The sequence below is a fragment of the Acomys minous genome (genome assembly GCF_964271855.1).
Source record: "Acomys minous genome assembly, chromosome: 1".
Classification (NCBI taxonomy): Eukaryota; Metazoa; Chordata; class Mammalia; order Rodentia; family Muridae; genus Acomys; species Acomys minous.
In genome coordinates this window covers 173,414,581-173,438,801 of record NC_140483.1, presented here as the reverse complement: position 1 = coordinate 173,438,801, position 24,221 = coordinate 173,414,581, and the positions used below count along the sequence as shown (strand labels likewise).

Here is a 24,221-nt window from a genome sequence, read left to right as displayed (position 1 = left end):
TCAGAGGAGCTGGGACGTAGAAAACAGAAGGCTAGAAAGGGAGCGGAGAAGGGAGCTGGGAGCTAGCATGCTTTCTTATTGGAGTCACATTTTTTTTAAGTCCAGCTAACAATTTGCAAATAACAGCCTTTTAAAAAACAAATAACCATCTCTTCAGGCTATATTTTAGCAAGAATGTAAATAATGGTGCCATTAAATCATACTTGTTTTTATTCAGAAATAAATTTAGAAAAATAAAGAAGCTCCTGAATCTTGAACGCAAGGAAATAAAATATATCTGCATCCCATTTGATATCGTACCTTTACAGTCATTTTCAATGATATTTAAATGTAGACTGGATCTGAGGCTTAGCACAATCTTTTCCCTACTATTGTCCAATAATCAATTACCATAACTAATGAAGACTGAACTATATTTGAAAACTCTATAATCCAAAATCATTGAAAAGCTTCTCCTGCAAGTTTTAGATTTAAAGAATATTTTATAACTAGAAGATGTAGAAATAGAAATATGGAATATATATTCCACCTAAAACAATTTCATACAGGTATATTCACTTTCAAGAAACTGTGGGTTATAATTAGAATTCTGATTCTGAAATACAGATGCATCATACATATCTTTTCCTGCCATGCCATGAAATCCTGGCAGGAAACAACGTTAACAGCCTCATCCAGGCACAGGAACTGTGAAGTAAAGAATGACCCTGGATTTCTGAAGTGGCTTTGGGACTGGCACTCCCGGGCTGCATTTGAGCAGCCTTAACCATGGGAGCTCTGGACCTGGAGCCGATCTCATCCTGCCGGGAGCTCCTCCGACCACCACACCATCTCCTTGCTAGTATGTCAGGCACTAAGCCCTGGACACTGTAATCTGCCGTGTGGCCACTTTTCACAACTATGAGAACCCTGCCCTGGAGCTGCAAAACCAGACCCAGATGGCCAGGCCGACTTAGGCTTCTCCAACCTGGACAGTCTGCTTCCCAGTACTCACGAAAGTGCAAGTTTATATCCTACGTAACTGACAATACTCTGGTACCACTTACCCTGTGGCTTCATTATTATCTATTGCTACATCAGTGCTTCGCATCCTACCCCTAAAATCCCTTATTCTCAGAGCTATAAACTAAAAGTGTAGCTCAGGGGCTGGAGAGATGGCTCAGCATTTAAGAGCACCTGCTGCTCTTGTAGAAGACCCAGGATGAATTCCTAACAGCCTCATGGCAGCTCACCATTGTCTGCAACTCCAATCCCCGAAGCTCTGATACCCTCTTCCAGCCACTGAGAATACAAGGCATGTACATACATACATAAAATAAACCCTTTTTAAAAATATAATTCACAAGAGAAAACAGTATAAACAAAAAAGGACAAATACCACACTTACACTCACCTGTGAGATGTCAAATTAAATGTATAGGTCAGTATACATGCACTGTCAGTACATGCACCCATGCACACACAACATGAAAACAGACCATTTAGTGAAGGGAGGGGCCATCAGAAAAGAACACAAGGAAGGATTATAGAGGACGATGAATATGAAAAAAAGTACAATGATACACATGTGTGGTGTAGAGGAATTTTAATCCAGCAACATGCTGCTTTGGCAACAGATCCTATCTAAAGAACGTGTAGGTCTATGTGCTCCAACTGGAATGCAGACTTGCCGCAAATCAGTATGATCTGGCTGGAATACAGACATGCCCTTAGCACACACCTTTAATCCCAAACAATGAAAGGACGACTCCTTCAGGGAACAAAGCAGCCATGTTTGAAAGTGGAATCTAATTGAGGGGCAGACAAAGTGATGAATCAGAGAAAGGCTTGACAAAAGGAATCAGATAGGAAGACTCAACTCTCCTGACAAGAGCACAGAAAAGAGAGGCTATTTATGAGCAGCACAAAGAAAAAGAAGAGGACAGAAGTGGTGTAATGTGAACAGTGTGTGGTGGTTCTACTGGGACAGTTTTATAGGGACAGGTTGCAGAGATAGTGAGCCAAAAACTGAGAAGGAACCAGATTAGAATATACTGCCAGATGCGTTTGTCATCTGGGGACAGCAGCAAAGTTCTAATAAGAAATGTTTTCATTTATGAAAATAGTAGCATTGTACCTGTGACATATATAACATATGTGTGTATATTTTAAAAGGCTATGTATTCTGCATAGTAAAAAAAAATAGAACTATTTTGGTGTGAAAAAAAAAAAAAGAATATACTGCCAGAGTTAGTTTGCGACCAAGCAGAGCAACTCAGCCAGAAGCTGAGAGAGAAACCAGATTCAATTAGTCAACTTGAAGAGGAGTTCGGGCCAGAACAGCTGAGTCAAAGCAGCCAGCAAAAGTTCAGAAAGAGCTAGAAAGCCTGAGTTTCTTCAGCAGCAAGTCTCAGAGGCTGAAGCATTCTAGGCCTAGGTTAGCAGACAGAGGCTGGAAGCTGAAGATTACATGTTTACAGAAGATTAAATTGTACGAAGGCTACAAGTTCCAGGCCTAGGCCTAGGGAGAGTTAGAACAGAGACAGAAATGTCCTGGGCTCAGCCCAAGCCACGCATCCTTACAGCTTGTGTATGGCTCTCATCTCATGCCGTCACCTGAGGAAATACAAACAGCACCCACTTACGGAAGCAGCATCATAAAACTCACTATTTGGGTTCATCAGAAAGCAGGAGCCTTGCCTTTGCTTTCCTTTTATCAAATCTCACCCTACTCCTTCTTTGAATAACATCCTAGCCAAAATGAAGATATTCTAAAGACACAGTTCAAAGGCTGGAAGATGGCTCAGGTTAAGATGATTTGTTGCTATTGCACAGGACCAGGTTCAATTCCCAGCACCCACATGGTAGCTCACAACCATCTGGAACTCCAGTTCCTGGGGACTCAATGATATCTTCTGACCTCTGTGGATACCAGACACACATGGATTGCACATACATACATGCAAAATATTCATACAACATAAAATAGAAGAAATAAACACTTCAGTGGTTAGGTTCAGAGCCTGGGCCCTGGCACCCTAACAAGCTAGTTCTAGTTGTGTCCTTTGACTACAAACTATTAAAACAATGGGCCACAGGGAATCACAATCTCTCCAAGAATCACACCCTAGAAGGAAAAAGGCTGAAGCCTGATGCCAGCCAATAAGAAAACCTGTCTCCCGGAAAGCGATTTCATGTAGTTTTGACAACTTGTCAAACTACCTGACAGGAAAGACGGAAGCCAAGACAATGGTGATGGGTAGGGCCACAGCCTGACTAGGACTACTCAATTATAAATACTGCTTGCCCTCTATTTAAACCTAAGCCTCACATCAGGACCCTGGGATGGGCTGGGGTGTCACTAGACTCCTTTCTCCTTCTGTCCTATGAGACCATATTAAAGCCTTCCTTTCTCTGTCTTTTACTTCTACTACTTGTCTTTTTAAGTATCCTGATGTGGGTTAGTGACCAAACCTAACTCATCAGGGCTGCCAGGGCCTGGGCTCTGAACCTGACAACACTGGTAACAACTTCCTACTGCAACCTAGGGATCAGGCTAGTTTCTGGGACAGTCATCCCAGGGCATCCCACAGCCTAGCAAATGACTGGGTGGCCCGCTGCCCTCCACTTCCCTGACTCATGTGGTTGTGGGGCCCCCTTGGCACAGCTTACTGTGGCCCAGAAAGCATGAGCAAAAAAAGAACGCATCTACCTTGCTGAGAGTTAAAAGTGAGGCTCAGGCTTGCATTTTCCTGGGACCATTTAGTTCATAGAAGGAAAACGACACCCTCTCCTTTACACTGTCTTGCTCCCACCCCCTGGAAAGAGATTCTTAGTGTACTACCTAAAGACACAGGAAGTCAGACTATACAATGGTTATTATGCACAACTTTCCCATTTCCTTATAGAGACAATTTCACATAGGGACACTCATTAAGGTATTGTTTCTCAGTGTCTGGGTTGTAGCCGATGATATGTAGCACAAAATGCTAGATGCTTTCTGTAGATGACATCCAATAGCCAGCTCGCCAAGATCCACATTCTCAAAGTCCAAGACTATGACCCAGAAAGACTAGGGTATCCATACAAGTGAGCGAGGTCCCTCTAGAACACTCCCAGACGCTGGAGAAGACAACCCTAAGTCTTCCTGTCTCTAATCCTGGAGTGTGGTTAATAATGGACATAGGACTAAATCTTTTTCTATTGCAAGGATGAAGGATCAAGCCAGGTGGGGTGGCACAGGCCTTTAATCCCAGCACGCGGGAGGCAGAGGCAGGTGGATCTTAGTGAGTTCGAGGCCAGCCTGGTCTACAAAGTGAGTCTAGGACAGCCAAGGCTACACAGAGAAACCCTGTCTCAAAAAAATATATAAAATAAAAAGGATCAAGGACACTATGGCAATGTCTGCAACATGGGATATTTCTATGGGACTCAGGGCAATGAAAGATGGTTTGCTGTCAAAAAGGTGATTGACGGCACAATGTTTCACAGGTCCCTCCTTGTACGCTCATATCACTTACCGGGACTTACAGGGCATTCTCAGGGAGGCAACAGACCTTGACAGCTACAAACTCTGCCTTCAACAAACACAAGGGCTTGGGAACAGTACCTCCAAATAGACACTTGCATCTCTGGAAGGCTGAAAATACCTCCTCTAAGCTCCTGTCTATCATACTGCTATAACACTGCTGTCCGGCCCACGGTAGTAAGTGGTCAGGGTAAATGGCGGGCTCTCAAGCGCTTGTCTCCCGGACAATGCATGGCAGCTGTCAGACAGCATCAAGTCTGTGTGTTCCGGCAATGAGGCACTGCAATCAGGCCAGTGAGCTTCTACAAACACATCCCACTATGGGCACAGAGCAGGGCTTCCCGCTACTCTTTGATATCAGAGCTCAGAGATTAGTGAAAGAGAAGTTCTCAGACTGTGCTGGGTCCAAGCCGAGATCAGATGGGGAGAATCAGACATGATTTTCCCCCCAGTGCTCTTTACATCCACTGTTATAACTGGTCTAAACTGGACTGAAATCATTTCCCCACGTGGCTTACAAATCAAGGTGTTTAAGACACTGCTATATTAATTTTTAAAAATGCATGTCCATTAACATATTTATTTCTAGTATGTAAATGTGTTTTGGGGAATGCTTAGAATACTTCAGAGCAAGAAACTATCCCCATGGTTTCCTTCAAGGGCATCTGCATATGTCTTATGAAGACGTTTGTTCTCTGGTCTACCACAGACATGAAGAGCAGCTTAATATTAGTATATAGGTACTACATATTCAAACTCAGCATTCATAAAACCCTAAGATACTCACAAATTCAGTTTTGTAAAGCTTTCTTGTGCATTGTACTTTTCTCTCTCATATGCACTTTCAACTTCTTTGAATTCATTCTTGATCATTTCCAGGTCAGCGACAGCCTCCGCCTGGCTGGCTTTCTCTACTTGTAAAGCTCCTTCAAGGTCTCGAATCCGTAACTACCAGGTGACAGAGAAGTAACTTTTAGAAGCTAAGAACTGTTTCCTTCCATCATAGATTGAATAAACTATTTTTAACAAAAGATTGTCATTTATATAAACATTTCTCATGTTTTTATTTAAAAAGACCTTCAAACCCCAGACCTTCCTGCCTCTCCCTCCTTCAGCAAATCCTACAAGCCTGTGCCAACATACATACAACCAACACTCAACGGGTGACAGACAGGAATATATGTGTACATACAAACTATATATGCATGCAAAAAACAATTAATGAAAACAGAGGTGATGAACCCAAAGTGCAGGGAGGGGTATATAGGGGGGTTTGAGGGAGTAATTTTGGAAAAAAGAAATATAATTAAATTACAATCTCAAAAATGAAATATTAGGGCTGGAGAGATGGCTCAGCTGTTAAGGTTAGGCTCACAACCAAAAATCAAGTATTAATGCACAAAAGTCTAGAAAAATAAAATAAACAAACGTTTGGTCTCTTTTTTAAAGTATTTGATGGACTAAAGTATGGAGGAATGAAGAACTGAGATATGAAAAGCATAAATCAGTACAGTATTATCTAGTCTATCTTTCCCTACTGATATATTTTTATTTTTTTTTATATATAAAATACTTAAGCTATGACTTTCACACGAACTCTGGTTCCTCATATTTGACCATGTCCCCTGGAGGGGGAAACCTGGTGGCACTCAGAGGAAGGATAGCAGGTTACCAAGAAGAGACTTGATATCCTATGAGCATATGCAGGGGGAGGAAATCTCCCTCAGGAACAGTCATAGGGGAGGGGAATAAGGGGAAAATGGGAGGGAGGGAAGAATGGGAGGATATAAGGGATGGGATAACCACTGAGATGTAACAAGAATAAATTAATAAAAAATTTTAAAAAAAAATACTTAAGCTGTTTCTGAAAACTAAAAGAAACATTATGACATGAATATTATTATAAGCTTAAACATGGGCTGGCAAGGTGGCTCAGAGGGTAAAGGCACTTGGCACCCAGCCTAATGACCTGAGTGCAGTCACCAGGACTTACATGGCAGAAAGAATAGAATCAGCTCCTACAAGTTATCCTCTCTGACCTTCACGTGTGCATTGTGGTATGCACACACGTGCACACACACACACACACACACACACACACACACACACACACACACACACAAATAAATACAATTTTAATTTTTTAAAGCTTAAATATAGCCTTTACCCTTGAAGATTCTTTTACTGTAGAAGAGGAACCTCTATAGTCAAACAATACTATATGGTGATATGACTTTATAACTTCGATTTCCTTTAATATCTGGAAGCAGGACAGTGCAAGGGATAATTACAAGAAACAACTGGCTTGAGATAAGTTTAAAACTGGGTGATGGGTACACTGGGAGCTGATTTTAATAATCTTCCAACTTTTGCATATATTTGAAATTTTTCATAATATAACATCTTAAAATTAAATGCCTTGTATCTACCAACAGCAAAATAAATGTTGCCTCTTATCTCAAAACAGTGATATATAGCTGTTGAATAACTATATATTACTCCAAGGAGAGTCTGTAACAGAAGAATGTGCTGCTCACACATCCTGAAGACAGCAAAAGCCAGGCCAATGTGCATATATGCTAAGCCTGGATAAACAGTGAAAAGAAAAAAATAAATAAAGGCAAAAACATGGTACTCGGCAAAGTGCCAAATGCTAACATTTCACGTTTTTCAAGCTGATGCAATTTGGATCTTGAATCCAAGTATCAAAGGCCTAGTGGCTAGAACAGCAACATCAGGCAGTACTATAGACCCTCAGAAGGTGGGGTCATGAAGGAAGCCCTGGCACCAACAAGAGTGTGGCCTTAAAGTGGGACCCGGCTTCGTGCCCTCTTGCTTTGCTTCCTGGCTCACAAAGTGAGAGGTAAGTGCAGCCCCACCATGATGTGGTGTCTCACCAGAGAACCTCAGTCATGGACAAACCTTATCTCTTCAGAGTTAGGGTTCTTAGGTTAGGTCATCACGCAGAGTCCATTATTGTCACAGAAAGCCAACTGATATTCACACAAGGCATTGCGTCTGTCACAACACTGTGATCTTCCACTGCAGTACAAATGCAGCCACAGATGAAACAAGACTTCAGAGCAGACAGTGGTGACACCCTATCCTGAGACTATAGTGTGCCACTATCACCCCCAATAGAAATCCAAATTTTACTCTCACCCTAAATGCAATGAGTATCACAGCAGTATGTAACTATTCTCAACACATACCTTAGTTTCCTAGCTGTTATGACCTGAGAAAATGTATGCCAAAAACACATTTGCATCTTACCTGAATAATTTCAGAATTAAATTTTGATTCCAAATGTGCTGCTCTTTCTGCTTCAATATTCTCTTCTAACTTCCTCACTCTTAGAGTAGTTGCCTGAAAACAAGTTAAGTTCAAACTCATAAACATTGGCACTAAAAGTCCATAGAGACTAATCACAGAATTGTAACTAACACTTTAGCTGGCTTAAGCTGTTTAGCCAGGATGGCCTAGAACCCACGGTCTTCCTGCCTCAGCATCCCAAGTCCTAGTGTCACAGGTGTATCCCACCATACACGCCTAGCCCCAGGCCTCATACTTTGCGGTGGGGAGTGTAAAAACAACACCCAAGAAGAATGCTCAACACCTTGTTTCTTCTTCTTTGTTAATCTCACTGAGGTACAGTTTATATGTAATTAACTGCACTTCTGGGCACACATTTCCATGGTGGCTGTTATAGTACAGAACACAGGCTGACATGTCCCCTCTGTCCCATGCCCCCCCCCAGCAAGGACACACTTGGTGCCTTCATTCCAAGGAATCATTCTGCAAACTTTCTGAGTTTCACAAGCACACATCTCCCAAGGCACTTTCGTACATCCTGCCACTCGCTTTATTTAGATTTTACAACTCTATCAATATTTTTTTCCTTGAGATGGTCTCACAGTGCAGCCCTGGTTGGACTGGAACTTACAGATAGGTGTCTGCCCCAGCCTCCCAAATGTTGGGCTTAAATGTGTGTCTACCATGCCCAGTCCTTTCAATATTTACTTAAGATTTATTTTTATTGCTTTAAATTATGTGTAGGGGGACCTAGGAGTGAGTGGATGCCCTGTCTGTGGTGGCCCAGGGTTGTGGATCCCCTTAGCGCTTGAGTTATAGGTGACTGTTGAATGTTGGTGCCAGTAATCAAACTCGGGTCCTCTACAAGGACAGCAAATGTTTGTAACTGCTGAGCCATCTCTCTAACCCCCTTTATCAATAGTTCTTAACAATTTGTCACAGTAGAAAATAAGCCCCCCAGAGGCAGAAGACAGTAATTCCAATGTGAAAACTAAGAATGGTTTAAATCCATAATAATAATAATAATAATAATAATAATAATAATAATAATAATAATAATAATAATAATACTTTGTATTAATTTTTCCCTTTTTGTAGGGATTTTGAAAGATTTTTTCTGTGTAGCCTTGACTGTCCTGGAACTCACTCTGTGTATCAGGCTGGCTTCAAACTCAGAGATCCACCTGCCTCCGCCTCCCTAGAGCTGGGATTAAAAGTGCTCACCTCTATGCCCAGTTAATACAGTCTTGGTTTGGTTTGGTTTGGTTTGGTTTGGTTTGGTTTGGTTTTGGAGACAGGGTCTCTCTCTGTATTAGCCTTGGCTGTGCCGGACTCTTTGTAGATCAGGCTGGCCTCAAACTCACAGTGATCCACCTGCCTCTGCCTCCGGAGTGCTTAACACAATCTTCTAACCGGTAAAATTTTGACATTTATATCCTCTATTACTAGATTATATTGAACAACAAGTATTCAATTCAAAAATGAAAATAGTAAACATTAATCATCTAATGTGAGGATTCAAGCAAAACATTCAAAATGGCAGGTGATGAAATTTGAATACTTGATAAAACTAAAAAAAAAATCATTGTTTTTAAATTTTACTTTATCTATATGAACATTTTGCCTGCATGTCTGTAAGTGCACTAAGTGTGTACCTGGTACCCTCAGAGGGCACAGAGGGCACTGGATCCCCTGCAGCGGGAGTTATGGATGGTTATGCCAGCCGAACCTGGGCCCTGTTCCAGAGCAACAACAGCTCTTAAGCACTGAGCCCTCTCACCAGCCCTTATTACGTATAAAAGTATGGCTAATACTTTTCTATCTCTTTGAAATATAACAAGGACATTCGTGAGTGAAATATTTGGATTGGCTTTAAATATATTCAAGCTGGCATGAATATTCCCATTGCTAATTACCAGACAGAGTAAAGAGATAGAGGCCTAGGAATGGTCATTACAGTATGTTTCATACTGTAAGCTTGAAATTTTCCATCCAGCATTTTTATAGATTCCTTAGATTTATCTTATGTGTCTGAGTGTTTTCCACGCATGCGCGCCTGGTGCCCACAAAGGTTAGAAGAGGGCTTTCGAGCCCTTGGAAATGGAGTTGCAAAGGGTGGGTCCTCGGCAAGAACAAGTGTTCTTCCCTGCTGAGCCACCTCTCCAGCCCCAAGATAGCAGTCAATTTTTTATTTTAGGTTTTTTTATTGTTCTTGTTCTGCCATTGTTATTTTGGTTTTTGTTGTTATTGTTTTGTTTTATTTTGACACGGGGTCTCTGTGTATAGCCCTGGCTGTCCTGGAACTCCCTATGTAAACAAGCTGGCCTTGAACTCACAGAGATACACCTTCCTCTGCCTCCAGACTGCTATGATTAAAGGCATTTGCCAACATGTCTGCCTAGATTTTTTTATGTGTACAACTGTTTTTTTTTTCTGCCCATAAATTATGTGCGCCATTTACTTGCCTGGTGCCTGAAAAGGTCAAGAGAGGGTGTTGGATCCCTGGGACTGAAGTTACAGACAGCTGTGAACCGCCACGCGGGTGCTGGGACTTGAACCAGGTACTCCAGAAGCACTTAAGTGGGGGCTTGCTCACAGACGCAGAGGCTCAGTCCATGATTATCATGGCAGGGGCATGGCAGCAGGCAGGCATGGTGCTGGAGCAGCAGCTGAGAGCTCACATCTGATCCACAAGTGGGAGGCTGAGAGACTGGGCCTGGCATGAGCTTGTGAAACCTCAAGGCCTGCCCCAAGAGACATGCCTTATCCAACAAACCCTTACCTCTTAATCTTTCCTAAACAGTCTAGCAGACATTCAAATATATGAGCCTGTTGGAGCCATTCTCAATCAAACTTACACACACACACACACACACACACACACACACACACACACACACACACACAAATAGAACCAAAATAATGCATAAGATGTAACAGTGCCCTAACTTCTGTTACCCAGTGTGGAAACACCGTTCCTTTTACATTTTGACTTTATATTCTCAGAACAAGGGACTCCACAAGTTATGGGTATAAATCATGGTGGATAAGTGTTGCAGAGAAATTCTTATGCATAGCAAAGACTACAATAAACAATGCCTAGGAAGACCTATGCTAATAAGAATTGTATGGGGGGCCTCAGCAGTTAACAGCACCCATATGGTGGCTCAGAATCCTCTATATCTGTGGTTCCATGGGATCTGATGCCCTCTTCTGATCTGCAAATGTACATGCAGATAAACCGTCCATATACATAAAATACATAAATAAATAACTCTTCTTTAAAAATTGTATGAACCCTACAAGACAACAGTGACTTTGTCAGTATGCGGTATGTCTATGATTAAAAGGCTAGCCAGTCACAAGGAAATAGTCCATGGGTATTAAGGACAATATTTTAAAAACTAATAAAGGACAAAGAAATGAAACTGTTTTAACAATGCCTAGGTATTTTTCTCAGGTGCCATAAAGTATGTAAGGTTTTTTATGAAAATGGTGGTCCTGTGTGGGTTCTATGCACAAATACAGATATGCACGTGTAAGAAGAGATAAGAAAACAAGCTTAGGTATTATTTTTCAAATACCATCCATGTTTGGTTTGGTTTAGGTTTAGGTTTTTGGAGGGAGGTTGGAGACAGGGCCTCCAGCAGGGAACCTGGCACTCACCAAGCAGGCTAGCCGGGTGGCCAGGGAGCCCGGGATCTTGCTGTCTCCATTTGCCCAGGGCTGGGATCAAGTGCAAGGTAAGCACTTTAACCAACTGGGCTATTAACTCAGTCTCATATTTTATTAAAATACAGAATACTCCATAATTCTGTGATAAAACAATCAACAAAATATTTTTATTCCTTTTACATCTAACTCAGTAACTGGGCTGGGCATGGTGCTGCATGACTGTGATCCCAGCACTCAGGGAAGGCAGAGGCAGGCGAGGCCAGCCTGGTCTACAAGTCAAGCCCAGGACAGCCAAGGCTACACAGAGAAACCCTGTCTCAAAAACCAAATCCAAACAAACAAACAGCAACAAAAAAAAAAAAACCCTCAGTAAATAATATCTTGTTCCCACTCAAAAACATCAAGAAGACGTTCTGATTTTCCAGGGTAAAACAAATTGAAATAATAAACTGGAGATCACATCCTTTTTTTTTTTTCAAACCTTCCCATTTGGAATGAAATGTCCAAAAGAAAACAAATTTACATGCTGTTTCTTATGACTACAGCTATCAATAAATCAGCAAAGTAATAAAAAAAAATCACCAAGAGTTTAAACAAACACCTCCCAAGAGTGGGATTTGCTGGCAAGTATAATTAAATAAATGTCCTTTTTTTTTTTTTTAAATCTTCTAGTCTGGTGAATTAACTCTTAAATCCAGCAGAGGGTGCTACAGTAACATCAACCTGCAATTCTCTCTCTCTCTCTCTCTCTCTCTCTCTCTCTCTCTCTCACACACACACACACACACACACACACACATCCTGTAATACCAAAGAATGCTAGTACAAGTCACAAGGTGTGTCATTGACATTTAATTCTAACATAATCACAACATTAGTGGCATAAAGTATAACATAATCCTGACTAAAGTTCAATTCAATTCAAATTCTTAAATTTAACTATGAACAAGTTAGTCATCTATATAGAACTTGGCCAGTAATAAAATATTATAATATAATATATCTGCTTTATAAATACTAAAAACAATGGTCTTCTATATATCATATAATATTAAACATAATTCTTTTTTAACACTTATTTATTGGTTATTTATTTATATATATACACATACATAGTGGTTAGAAGACAGCTTGCCTTAGTCGGTTCTCTCCGTCCACCATGGGGGATCTGGGAATCTAACCCAGGTCACCAGGCTTAGTACTAGATGCCTTTACTTCTGAGCCATCTTGCCAGCCTGAGTATGTAACTCTTTACATAACACATACCCTGCTATTTGATATGTGTCCTTCATCACAATATACTTTCTGAGAGACTTTTAGCTTAGTAAATACTATGGGTTAATACAGCTCTTTTATCCTATTTATATATCATATTACCCACAATCAGATAACCTATTACCTTTAAGAAAGTGAGTTTTCATTTTCCAACTAAACCAATGTCTAGAAGGCTGTCTCCTACCCAGCCCTGGGAGAGCATTTCTTAGCATGATCCAGGCATGCACTACCAACCCAGCTCAGCAGCAGAGCTAAGCAAACACTCCCAGATGTTCTCCACACTGCACCTGTTCCTACAGCTTGCATGGGCTTACTCCAAAGTCTCACAACAGTTATGAAATGTGTGTCATTGAATGTGCTCAAAGCTTAAGCAGGACAACTGTGACCACCACACTCTTTTCTCCTCAAATACAACATATTTAGCTTAGGAGGCTGTGTGTGAACTAAAGGAGTTAGTCAAGGAAAACTTTCTGTGAACTAAATAATATAAATACAAATACCACAAAATAAATAGCAAGAAAACTGGGGAGGAACTCTCACCCAAATACCTATTACTTGGCCCCCTGCTCCTGGTGGCCCATATGGGATAATGCCCTAGATATTTGTAGTTTGCTGCAAAATAAAAATAACTCATGTAAGTGAAAAGTGATAATTATCTTTCCAGATTTTGTCATCTGGTAATTCCTATTATTGGACAGCTTTATATATAACCAATATGATAAGAATCCATCTCGTAAGGCGATTCTGAGGGACTGTATTGCCACAAACTGATTACTTTTATAATGGCTATTTAATAATCCGTTTTGTTTTGTTATATTCTAAAGGTTAAGGAAAATTTATTATACATTTGTAAACATTTAACCACAATACTATTCCTCACTGGCATGGAGGAGAAAAGTCACCACACTTTAAGCCTTTTGTTTTGTTTTGTTTTGTTTTTTGAGATGCGGTCTCATTGTATAGCTCTGGCTGCCCTGGAACTCACTATGTAGACCAGGCTACCCTTAAACAAACAGAGATGTGCTCTGCTATTAAAGCATGCACTACCACAGGCTGCTAAACTTTGAGTCCCGGGCTAGTGAGATGACTCAGCCCACGACGGTGCTTCCCACCAAACCACATGACCTGAGTTGGATCCCTGGAAACCACTTTGGAAGGAGAGAACTGACTCCAAAAAGTTGTCCTCTGGCCTCCACATGTGTGCTATAGCGCATGCACACGTGTGCACACACAAAAGTTGCTTATAAATGCAAGAAAAATTGAAAGTAAACAAATAACCAAAAACCTCAGAGTTATTTTTACTATAAAAAATACCTCCCAAGTCAACATTTCTAGGTATTTTAACAATAGAAGGACCATAATATTTAACCAGAGTCATATACTGAGGGGTCACAACATATACATGCAAAGATATACATGTATGTGTATATGCATGCATGTGGAGGCCAGAGGTCTCCTCTGACTATCATCTCTCAAGTCTGTCCCTTTTTTTTTTTTTAATTCATTTTTGTTTTCAAGTCTGGGTTTCTCTGTGTAGCCCTGGCTGTCCTAGACTCCCTTTGTAGACCAGGCTGGCCTCAAACTCACAGAGATCCACCTGCCTCTGTCTCCCAAGTGCTGGGATCAAAGGTGTGCACCCACACCACCCAGTTTCTGTCCCTCTTTTTTAAGACAGGGTTTCTTATTGGCCTGGTGCTGAACAACTGGGCTAGGCTGGCTAGACAGCTGGGCATGAGGTCCTCGTACTCACAAATAAGCACTAGGAAAGCCAGGGATGGTAAGCGTGCAGGATTGTCTCCTAACCTGTTTTCTGCCCAGAAAACTGGGAATGGATGTAGTTAATAGCCTGGTGACCTGTGCTATCTGTAAGGCCAGGCCATGCCAGCACCCCACACTATTATGTTTATCCAGTCTCTTCCTCTCTAGACCTTTATCTTGAGCACTGCTGCTCAGCCAATAGAACCCATCCTTAGGGAAGATGTCACATGTATTTTATAGCTTGGTGACCTCTACAATAACCAAACTACACCTGATCCTCTCCTAAGATCATAAGCTACAAAACCCATTTGTTGTTGTTGTTGTTGGTGGTGGTGGTGGTGGTGGTGGTTTGGTTTGGCTTGGATTTTTTTGGTTTTTGAGACAGGGTTTATCTATGTAACAGCCCTGGCTGTAGACCAGGCTGTCCTCGCCACTCAATACAAACTTTATAAACAATCCATTGGCGGGGGAGGGGGTTAGAGTCCTTAAACATACAGCAGTGAGATTTGTGGAAATGTCAACAAGAGCTAGGAATAGACTGGGCGTGGCAGCACGTGCCTCTAGCCCCAGCACTTAGGAGGCAGAGGCAGGTGGATCCCTGAGTTCCAGGCCAGCTGGAACCCATTCTTAGGGAGAAAGTCCCATGTACTTTGCAAAAGAGTCTGATATAGTCATGCCTTGAGCTTTACTGTGATGGTTATCACCAGGAAACCTTTTTCCAAATTGTACTAAATATGTCTAAAATAAACTGTGCAGTTTCAGACGCTAGCAGTTTGAACTAACATCACCTAAGTCATGCTGAATGGGATTTCCTTCTTGCCTCATGCAAAGTGCTATTGTGCTAGCCCTGGTGTTTGCAGAGAGCCCCACAGACAGAGAGCAGAGAGACCGAGCTGTCTCTGACTCCCTCGTGCTGAGGCTACAAGTACATGCCTCTATGCCCAGCTTTTCCCCATGGTCCCAAGGGATCAAACTCAGGTCCTCTACGTCCCCAACCAGCGTATGCTGTAAGCACTTACACTGCTGTATCTCTAGCGAGATGGCTGAGCAAGTAAAGGTGCTTGCCTCCAAGCCTGACAGCCTGATATGAACCACATAGAAGGAGAAAACTAACTCCTACATGTCCTCTGTACGGCCATGGCTGCCTTGTACACCAGGCTGGACTCGAACTTACAGAGTTCCTTCTGCCTCTGCCTCCTAAGTGCTGGCATTAAGGGCATGAGCCACCACGCCAGAATCTGGAAACAACCTAGGTGTCCCTCAACTGAAGAAAGGATAAAGAAACTGTGGTACATTTACACAATAGAATACTTACTACTCAGCTATTAAAAACAAGGACATCTTTAAAATTGGAAAAAAAAAAAAAAAAACAAGGAAGTGAGGTAACCCAGACCCAGAAAGACACGCATGGTATATACTCACTTATAAGCAGATATTAGCCCAATACTACAGGATAACCACACTGCAATACACAGAGCTAAAGAAGCTGAATAACAAGGAGGACCCTAGGGAGGATGCTTAATTCTCAGTGAGAAAGGTGAATAGAATAGACACCGGAAGCAGTTGAAAGAAGGAACAGAAGAGGAGCCTACCATAGAGGTCTTCTGAAAGACTCCACTCAGCAGGAGATCCAAGCAGCCGCTGAGACTCACAGCCAAACTCTGGGGTGGAGCACAGGGAGTCTCATGGTAGAGTTGAGGAACAGAGGGACCTGGAGGGGACAGGAGCTCCACCAGGAGACCAATGGAGGCCACAAATCCAAGCAGGATGGGTGGTTGCTGCAGAGACTGATGCACCAACCAAGGACCATGCATGGTGTGGACCTAGACCCTCTGCTCAGATGTAGAAGATAGGCAGCACAGTCCCCTTGTGGGTCCCGTAATATGGGGAATAGGGGCTACTTCTGACACGGACTCTGGCCCCCACATATTGATCACTTCCCCCTGGCAGGGAGGCCTTGCCAGGCCACAGAGGAAGAGGAGACAGACAGTCCAGATCAGACTTAATAGGCTGAGGTCAGATGTTAGGGGAGTAGGGCTCCCCTTTCTGAGGACTAGGGGAAGGAAGGAGAGGTTATGAGAGAGGGAGGGTGGGATGGGAGGTGACAAGGGAGGCCGCTACAACTGGGATGTAAAGTGAACAAACTAAAATTCTGTTTAAAAAAAAAATTTTAAAGTCCTCTTACCTCCACATGTCACATGCACACACACACACACACACACACACACACACACAGAGAGAGAGAGAGAGAGAGAGAGAGAGAGAGAGAGAGAGAGAGAGAGACTGACAAAAATGTAACTCAATAAAATACTTAGAAGATACCACTTTTCTTTTTTTTTAAGTTTTGTTTGTTTTTTGTTTTTTGTTTTTGTTTTTGTTTTTTTTTTTGTATATGAGTGCTTTATCTGCAGAAGAGGGCATCAGATAACATTATAGATGGTTGTGAGTCACCACGTGGTTGCTGGAAATTGAACTCAGGAACCCTGGAAGAGCAGGCAGCACTCTTAACCTCTGAGCCATCTCTCCAGCCCCGATATCAATTTTCTTATTCAACAAAGACTGAGTAACAAAGCAGATTTATTCACCTTATAAAACAGTTCAGTGGACAAAAGCTCTACTATTTTTTGGTATTAGTAATAGGAAATCAGACAACAAAAATGGGAATAATTTGAATAAAATTTGTGGATCACAACTTCTGTTTAGTGTGGCACTACTAATTTAACTTCTTTTAAAACTGCCTTTACACTCACTGCCAAGCCTGTCAAACTAAGCTTGATCCTGGGACCCTAAGGTAGAAAGAGAGAATAAATTACTGTCAAGTGTCCTGTGCTCCACACATATACCATAGCGTGTGCACGCACACATATAGACACACACACACACACAAGTGAGGACACACACGCACACACACGCGCACACACACACACATATGAGAACACACAGACAAACATATAAATAATGAACAAATAAATAAATATTAGTAAAATCTTTAATTGCCTTTACCTTTTCTTCAGCAAATACAGTATTTTTAAATTTTTAACATATTTCCAACTTCAAAACTCATTACGAACATAAAATATTGTATTTGAATGTATAACAGTTACAGATATGACCATACATCCAGGCACCTTGTCGTTCACCCACTGCATAGCTGGCAATCAGCACAGATGAGCGCTTCAAAATGATGCATGAAGGCTTTACAAAGACGGACTTACAAGGCTGCCTTCGGGAGCATCAGGAAAACTGAAGCATGATTTTCCTTTCCCTTTTCCCTTAAGAGGGGCAGGCATTTAGTTCCTCCGGCTACTTCCCTGCCTCTGTGCTCCTAGGACAGGACAGGACTGACAGAAGCAATTCAGCATTATTTGCAGAAGGCCTCTCACCACTGCAATCTGCCAGAAACTCTCCCGCGCTCTCAGAATTGGGTTTGCATCTTCTCTTGTCTCTTTTTTATTGAGTTAAGATTTATTTCCCATGATAATAACCTCTCCTTATTATAAAGAGGTTTACAAAGGCCACAGATATTCCTTTTTCCAGTTCATTTTTCCCTTGGTTCCATGGTAACTAGTACCGCATTTGCGAAATTGAACAGGGAGTTTGTTTTTTAAATCTAAAAATCCATTGATCCATATTACAATGACTAAGCAATATAATGGAATCACATCTTATAAGCATAGTATATTATGTATACAAATGTCTATATAAACATTTTTGCCCAGGCGTGCAAGAAACTACCTCCATACAACATAACTATTAGAAAATATTTACCAAAAAAATTAATTAATTAGTTTAACTTGAAAGATTCACCAAAATTTAAATCCTTTACTAGGCTAAATATTCATTGTATTAGATGCTTTATCCTGGTATTATTGACATTAAAAATATTTTTGTCAAGTTAAAATACTAAAATTTTCTTCATTATAAATTTTGCTATAATTCTATTAAAATTCAACTTACAATTATTTATGAAACTAAAATTATTGGTAATGGTCTACAAAGTTGAATATAAAACTAGCAAAAATATTTTCTATAAATTTAACTTCTTGTTCATTGTGTCACCATCTAATCCAACAGCTTGATATTTTCCTTTCAAGGGGCTGGAGAGATGGCTCAGAGGTTAAGAGCACTGTCTACTCTTCCAGAGGTCCTGAGTTCAATTCCCAGCAACCACATGGTGGCTAACAACCATCTATAATGAGATCTGGTGCCCTCTTCTGACATGCGGGCAGAACACTACATATAATATATATATATATATTCCTTTCTAAATAAAACAAAATGTAAAGTATCTAAGCTCAAAGAACAATAGATGAGTAGATGACACCTGATCCACTCTTTTTGATCCACTATTTATAAACAGAATAAAATAAAACTGTGGGGTAAGTGAGATGGCTCCACAGGTAAAGATGCTTGCCCCAAAGTCACATGATCTGAGCCCAATCCCTGGAACACACGTGGTAGAAGGGAAGAACTAACCCTACAGATGCTCTTTGATCCTAATGTGCACAGTGTGGCAAGTTTAGTCACACACATACACACACCACAGAAGTGAATAAATGTAAAGAAGGAAGAAACGAGTTGTCCCAGCTGGCCACGCTGCCCTGGGAGGCGGAGGGAGCTTCAGGAAGGCCTCTTAAATGGGCTTCTGGGAAGCCTTGTGTGGTATAGCACAGCCCTTCCCTCTACTTCCTGACTGCTCTTCCTACTGTGATGGGCTGTACCCACATATATTTTATTATAGGAACAAAATGTACACCACTAAGAACAGACAGAATCACTCTAAAATTCGCTGGCTGCTCTTCTAGAGGACTTGGACTCAGTTCCTAGCACACATGTAGTACATTAAGATACAAAAGAGCAAAACAAAAGGAAAAATAAGAGTAAAACACCCTACATACATTAAATACATATATTATATACCAAAAATTAATTTAAAATTTAATAAAATTAGCCTAAAATAATTTTAGACCTTTGTAGGCATAAGGTTACTGTAATTCAAATCCTGACTTCTGCCCATCCCATATCTGGTTGCAATCCTTGTTCTGAGGTTCTCCTGTCTCAATGCTGTGTAAACACTGCTCCCCAACTGTACCCTGATATGCCAATAAAGCAGCTTACAGCCAATCATTGAACAGGGGAGAAAATAGGGCTGGACTTCCTGCCAGCCAGGGGAGGAGGAGCTAGAAGAGGAAGTAGGGGATTCAGCCATGGGAGAAGTCCAAGATAATCAGAAGGAGATGGAACATGAAAGCTACAAAATGCAAGTATAGCTGGAAGGAAGCCAAAACAACTTAGAGGGTTAAGAATAGAGCAATAACTGCTCAATTCTTATGCTGTGAAGCTTGTGTAAATAATATAATAGAGTCTCAATTATTTGTGTGATAGCACAGGTAAGAGGGAAATTGAGAAACAGTTTTAATAAAAATAACTTTAGCAGACCTTTAGCATAAGTCACCAGATATCACAGCAATTAAATAGTTTATAGGGAAAAAATCAGTATAGAACTACCCATAGGCATATCTTAAATTTTAGACATTAAAATTTTTCTACGATAAGTCAAAATTGGCTCACTGAAAATTAACAAGGACAGTGGTAGTGCACACCTTTAATCCCAGTGCTTGAGAGGCAGGGGCAGGTTCAAGGCCAGCCTGGTCTACAAAGAGAGTCCAGGACAGCCAGGGCTACACAGAGAAACCCTGTATCAAATAAATAAATAAATAAATAAATAAATTCCAACAGAGCTAGTAAGACAGCTTAGTAGATAAAGGTTCTTGCTGCCAAGAACAACTCCTGCAAGTTGGCATCTGACCTTTATATATTCTCCATGGCACAGTGCACATACACACAAATAAATGTAAGGCTGGAGAGATATCTCAGGGATTAAAAGCACTTGTGGCTCTGGCAGACAACCCTGGTTTAGTTCCCAGAATATATATGTGGCTCACAAACATCAATAACTCCAGTTCCAAGGGATTTACGGCCGGCCCACTTTTGACCTCTAAGAGTACCAGATATGCATACATACACATATATATATACACACAAACAGTCATATGCATAAAACAAAATTAACAATTTTTAGTAATAAATAAATTGATTAAATGAGCAACAAAAAGAAACCCACTACTAGCTAATACTGCTTCACAAGTATAAAGTAATTAAAATGTTTTTAAAGGAGATCACAGGGTTTGATAAACTAAGTGGCATCTAAATGGTTTTATTCTAATAATCAAAGCATTGGCTCTATGCCAACCTTTTTAACAAGCTACATAAAAATCATATAGTGTTTTAAAATTATATAAAATATCATCATATAGTCTTTATTAGTCAGAAAAGATATTCATCCCAAGTAAAAAATAACTTTAAAGTGTTACCTAGAAAGGAATCTGATTCTTTTCTATTGAAAGTAGACTCTTTTCTCATACAATAGCAATTTTTAAATACATTCTTTAGCCATATAAAAATTACTCCACTTCTGGTAAGCATGTAACTGTATCTTTGCAAAGTTCATACTTCACATTACCATGAAGAATTCCTAGATATTCAACATCCAGCTTCCCAATTGTCCACATCTTTTATTAGGGTAGTATAAATAACTCACTCTAGAACTGGAAAATAGGACTGGGCAGATATTTCTCCAAAAAAAAAGACACAGAAATGACCAATAAGTACATGGCATGATATTTAACCTCAAAATAAAAGAGACAGCACTTTACACTCACTCTGTGTTGTTTATTATTTTAAAGATTGGCATTAATTAGACTGGTGAAAACACTGGGGAAATGGAGCAGCCAATGCATTGTTGTTGGGAGTACGAAATAGTATACAACATTCTAACAGTTCCGCAAAGCCAGGAAGTTGCCATGTGGTGTGGTGTTATCAGCTAGAACTCTCTAGAGGAAGAGAAGCAATAGAATGCGTGTATATGATTAAAGGGATTTACTGAATAGGTTTAAACTCTAGGAGCCGGTAATAACGGCCACCCACACACTGGGGAGGCAGAGAACAGCTATGTCGGCACTCCCAAGCCCGCGGTGAAAGGCAGCAGCTCCCTAGAGGGCTGCTTTTTTGAGTCCATGTTTAAGTGTCAAAGGAAACAGAGTATGAGTTCACTGGGCCACAGACAACTCAGAAAAGGAAGGCGCTTGAAATCTAAGGTGCTGTGTCTCTCTGGCATGCCTTCCTCATCTAGGCAGCCTGCCATATTAAGGTACCACCCCGTTCTTGGTAGGTCCTTTCCCCTATTCCTCTCTTGAAATGCTCCCACAAACACACAGGTGAAAGTTACATTCTGAGGTGTGCCGTGTGCCCCTCAACCCAGTCAAGTCAATGACTAAGGCCAACTATCATACCCAGCAACCCCACCCGGTGATGGTTTGAATAGGAATGGCCCATAGGTATGTCTGAATGCTTGGCCCATAGGGAGCAGCCATATTAGGAGGCGTGGCCTTCCTAGAGTAGGTGTGGCCATGTTGGAGGAAGTGTATCACTGTGGAAGTGGACGCTGATGTCTCAGATGCTCAAGCCAGGCCTACTACGGCAGTCTCCTTTTGCTGCCTGCAGATCCAGATGTAGAACTCTCAGCTTCTTCTCCAGCGCCATGTCTGCCCGCATGCTGCCATGCTTCCCACCATGATAATGAGCTAAACCTCTGAGAGTGTAAGACAGCCCCCTTTAAATGTTTTCCTTTATAAGAGTTGCTGTGGTCATGGTGTCTCTTCACAATAGAGCCCAAATTAAGCAGAAGTTGGTGCCAGGAGTGGGATATTGCTGTAATAGCCTAACTGTGCTTTTATTTGAAGGAATGTAGATTTGGGGACTTTGGATTAAGAAAACAGTGGAGTTCATTAGGCAGGCTTTAATGAGCCATACTAGTATGAACTGGAAAGACAGTGGTGCTGAGGGTGATTTGAACTGTAGGGGCTGGCTCAAGAGGTTTCAGAGGAGAAAAATTGTAGTATGTGGCCTAGAGACTGTTCATGTGATAATTTGGCTGAATGTGGCAGCTTTTTAACCCTTGTCCACAAAGTCTGCCTGAGGCTAAAGTGGTTTGGATTAATTCTATTGGCAAAGAAAATCTCAAAACAGCCTAGTACTGACACTGTTGTGTGGGTATTAGTGCTCATTCTTAATGAATATCTATAATAAGGACCAATCAGAGCAAAATAAAATGTACAATTTGAGGAGAAAGGGGCACCAGAAGTGGAATGGAGCTAAGTCCTATGTTCAAAGAAAAGCCAGATGTTAACTGTAATAAGGGGAGTGGTGACCTCAGGGAAAGACCCCACCTTTCCAATCTGTGAAAGAGAAGAAAAGTGAAAGGGAATTAAAGAAAAGCTTAGGACTACGTGTGGTGGTGCACCTCTTTAATCCTAGCACCCAGAAGGTAAAGGCTGGTGGATCTAGGAGTTTGAGGCCAGCCTGATCTACAGAGCAAGTTCCAGGGTATCCAAGCTTAGGCAGTGAAGGGAACCATCGAAAATAGAAAGCTGAGGAAGACGTAATTGAACAAAGGAGGCATGATCCAGTCCCAGCAAGTAGCAGGAGTTGGTAGCTTTATCCATGTGGTTCTGGCTTTAGAGTCAAGGACAGAAGAAAGGGTTCTTGAATCTCCTGTGACTAAGGAAAGACAGGTGTGTCTATGCATGGAGGCCAAGAGAGGCCATGGATAAAGCTGTGAAGGTGAAACCTGCATTGCCTTGGAGACCCCAAGAGGTTAGCGATGTCAGAGCCATGGGAAAGCTGCCGAGGAGAGCTGCTAGCAGAGAGAGGACCCAGGCAAGGGAAAGAAGAAGTGTGTTACAGTCCACAAAGCTAAAGGAGCTGGAGAGCTGAAGGTCACTGACATCAGATGGAGATACAGAGCATGGAGTTTGCCCCACTGGTTTTCAGTCTTGCTTTGGTCCAGTATTTCCTCACTATGCTCCCTTTTGGAACAGTACTGTATATTCTGCACCACTGTATATTGGAGGTATGTGATCTGCTTTTTGACTTTGATTTTACACAGGATTACAGTTAACAGATTGCATGAATCTCAGAAGAGACTTTGAACTTTGGACTTTTTTATTTATTTATTATGTATACAGTGTTCTGCTTGTATGTACACCTGCATGCCAGAAGAGGGCACCAGATCTCATCATAGATGGTTGTGAGCCACCATGTGTTTGCTGGGAATTGAACTCAGAACTTTTAGAAGAGCAGACAGTGCTCTTAACCTCTGAGCCATCTCTCCAGCCTGAACTTTGGACTTTTAAACATTGTTGAGACTTTGACAGACTATGGGGGCTTTTGAATTTGGACTTAATGTATTTCTACATTATGCAATGGCTACAAGCCTATGAGGGCCAGGGAGTGTAATGTGGTGGGTTGATTAGGTATGGCCCCCATTGACTCATGTGTTTAAATGCTTGGCTCATAGGGCGTGGCACTATTAGAAGGTGTGGCCTTGCTGGATGAAGTGTCACTGTGGAGGCTGGCTTTAAGGTCACATACACTCAAGCTATGCCTAGTGTGGCAGCCTCTCCTTCTGCTGCCATGTTTCTCACCATGACGATAATGGACTAAGCCTCTGACTCTGTAAGCCAGCTCCAATTTAATGTTTTCCTTTATAAGAATTGCTGTGGTCGGGGTGCCTTTGCACATCAATAAAACCCCCAACTCAGACAACACCCAAGATACCCGAGAGTATGCCCTC

General features: G+C 41.4%; 1 protein-coding gene across 7 annotated transcripts in view; it reads right to left on the bottom strand.

The window, feature by feature from the left end:
• Positions 1-24,221, bottom strand: part of CCDC171 (coiled-coil domain containing 171) — a 304,004-nt gene that overhangs the window by 243,437 nt on the left and 36,346 nt on the right. For all 7 annotated transcript variants that reach the window (XM_084777633.1, XM_084777635.1, XM_084777632.1 and 4 more), the window contains 2 exons: positions 7,781-7,873; positions 5,295-5,455 (listed from right to left, as the gene is read on the bottom strand). In XM_084777633.1, the coding sequence (XP_084633759.1) occupies positions 5,295-5,455; positions 7,781-7,873 (254 nt within the window). The remainder of the gene's footprint in view (positions 1-5,294; positions 5,456-7,780; positions 7,874-24,221) is intronic.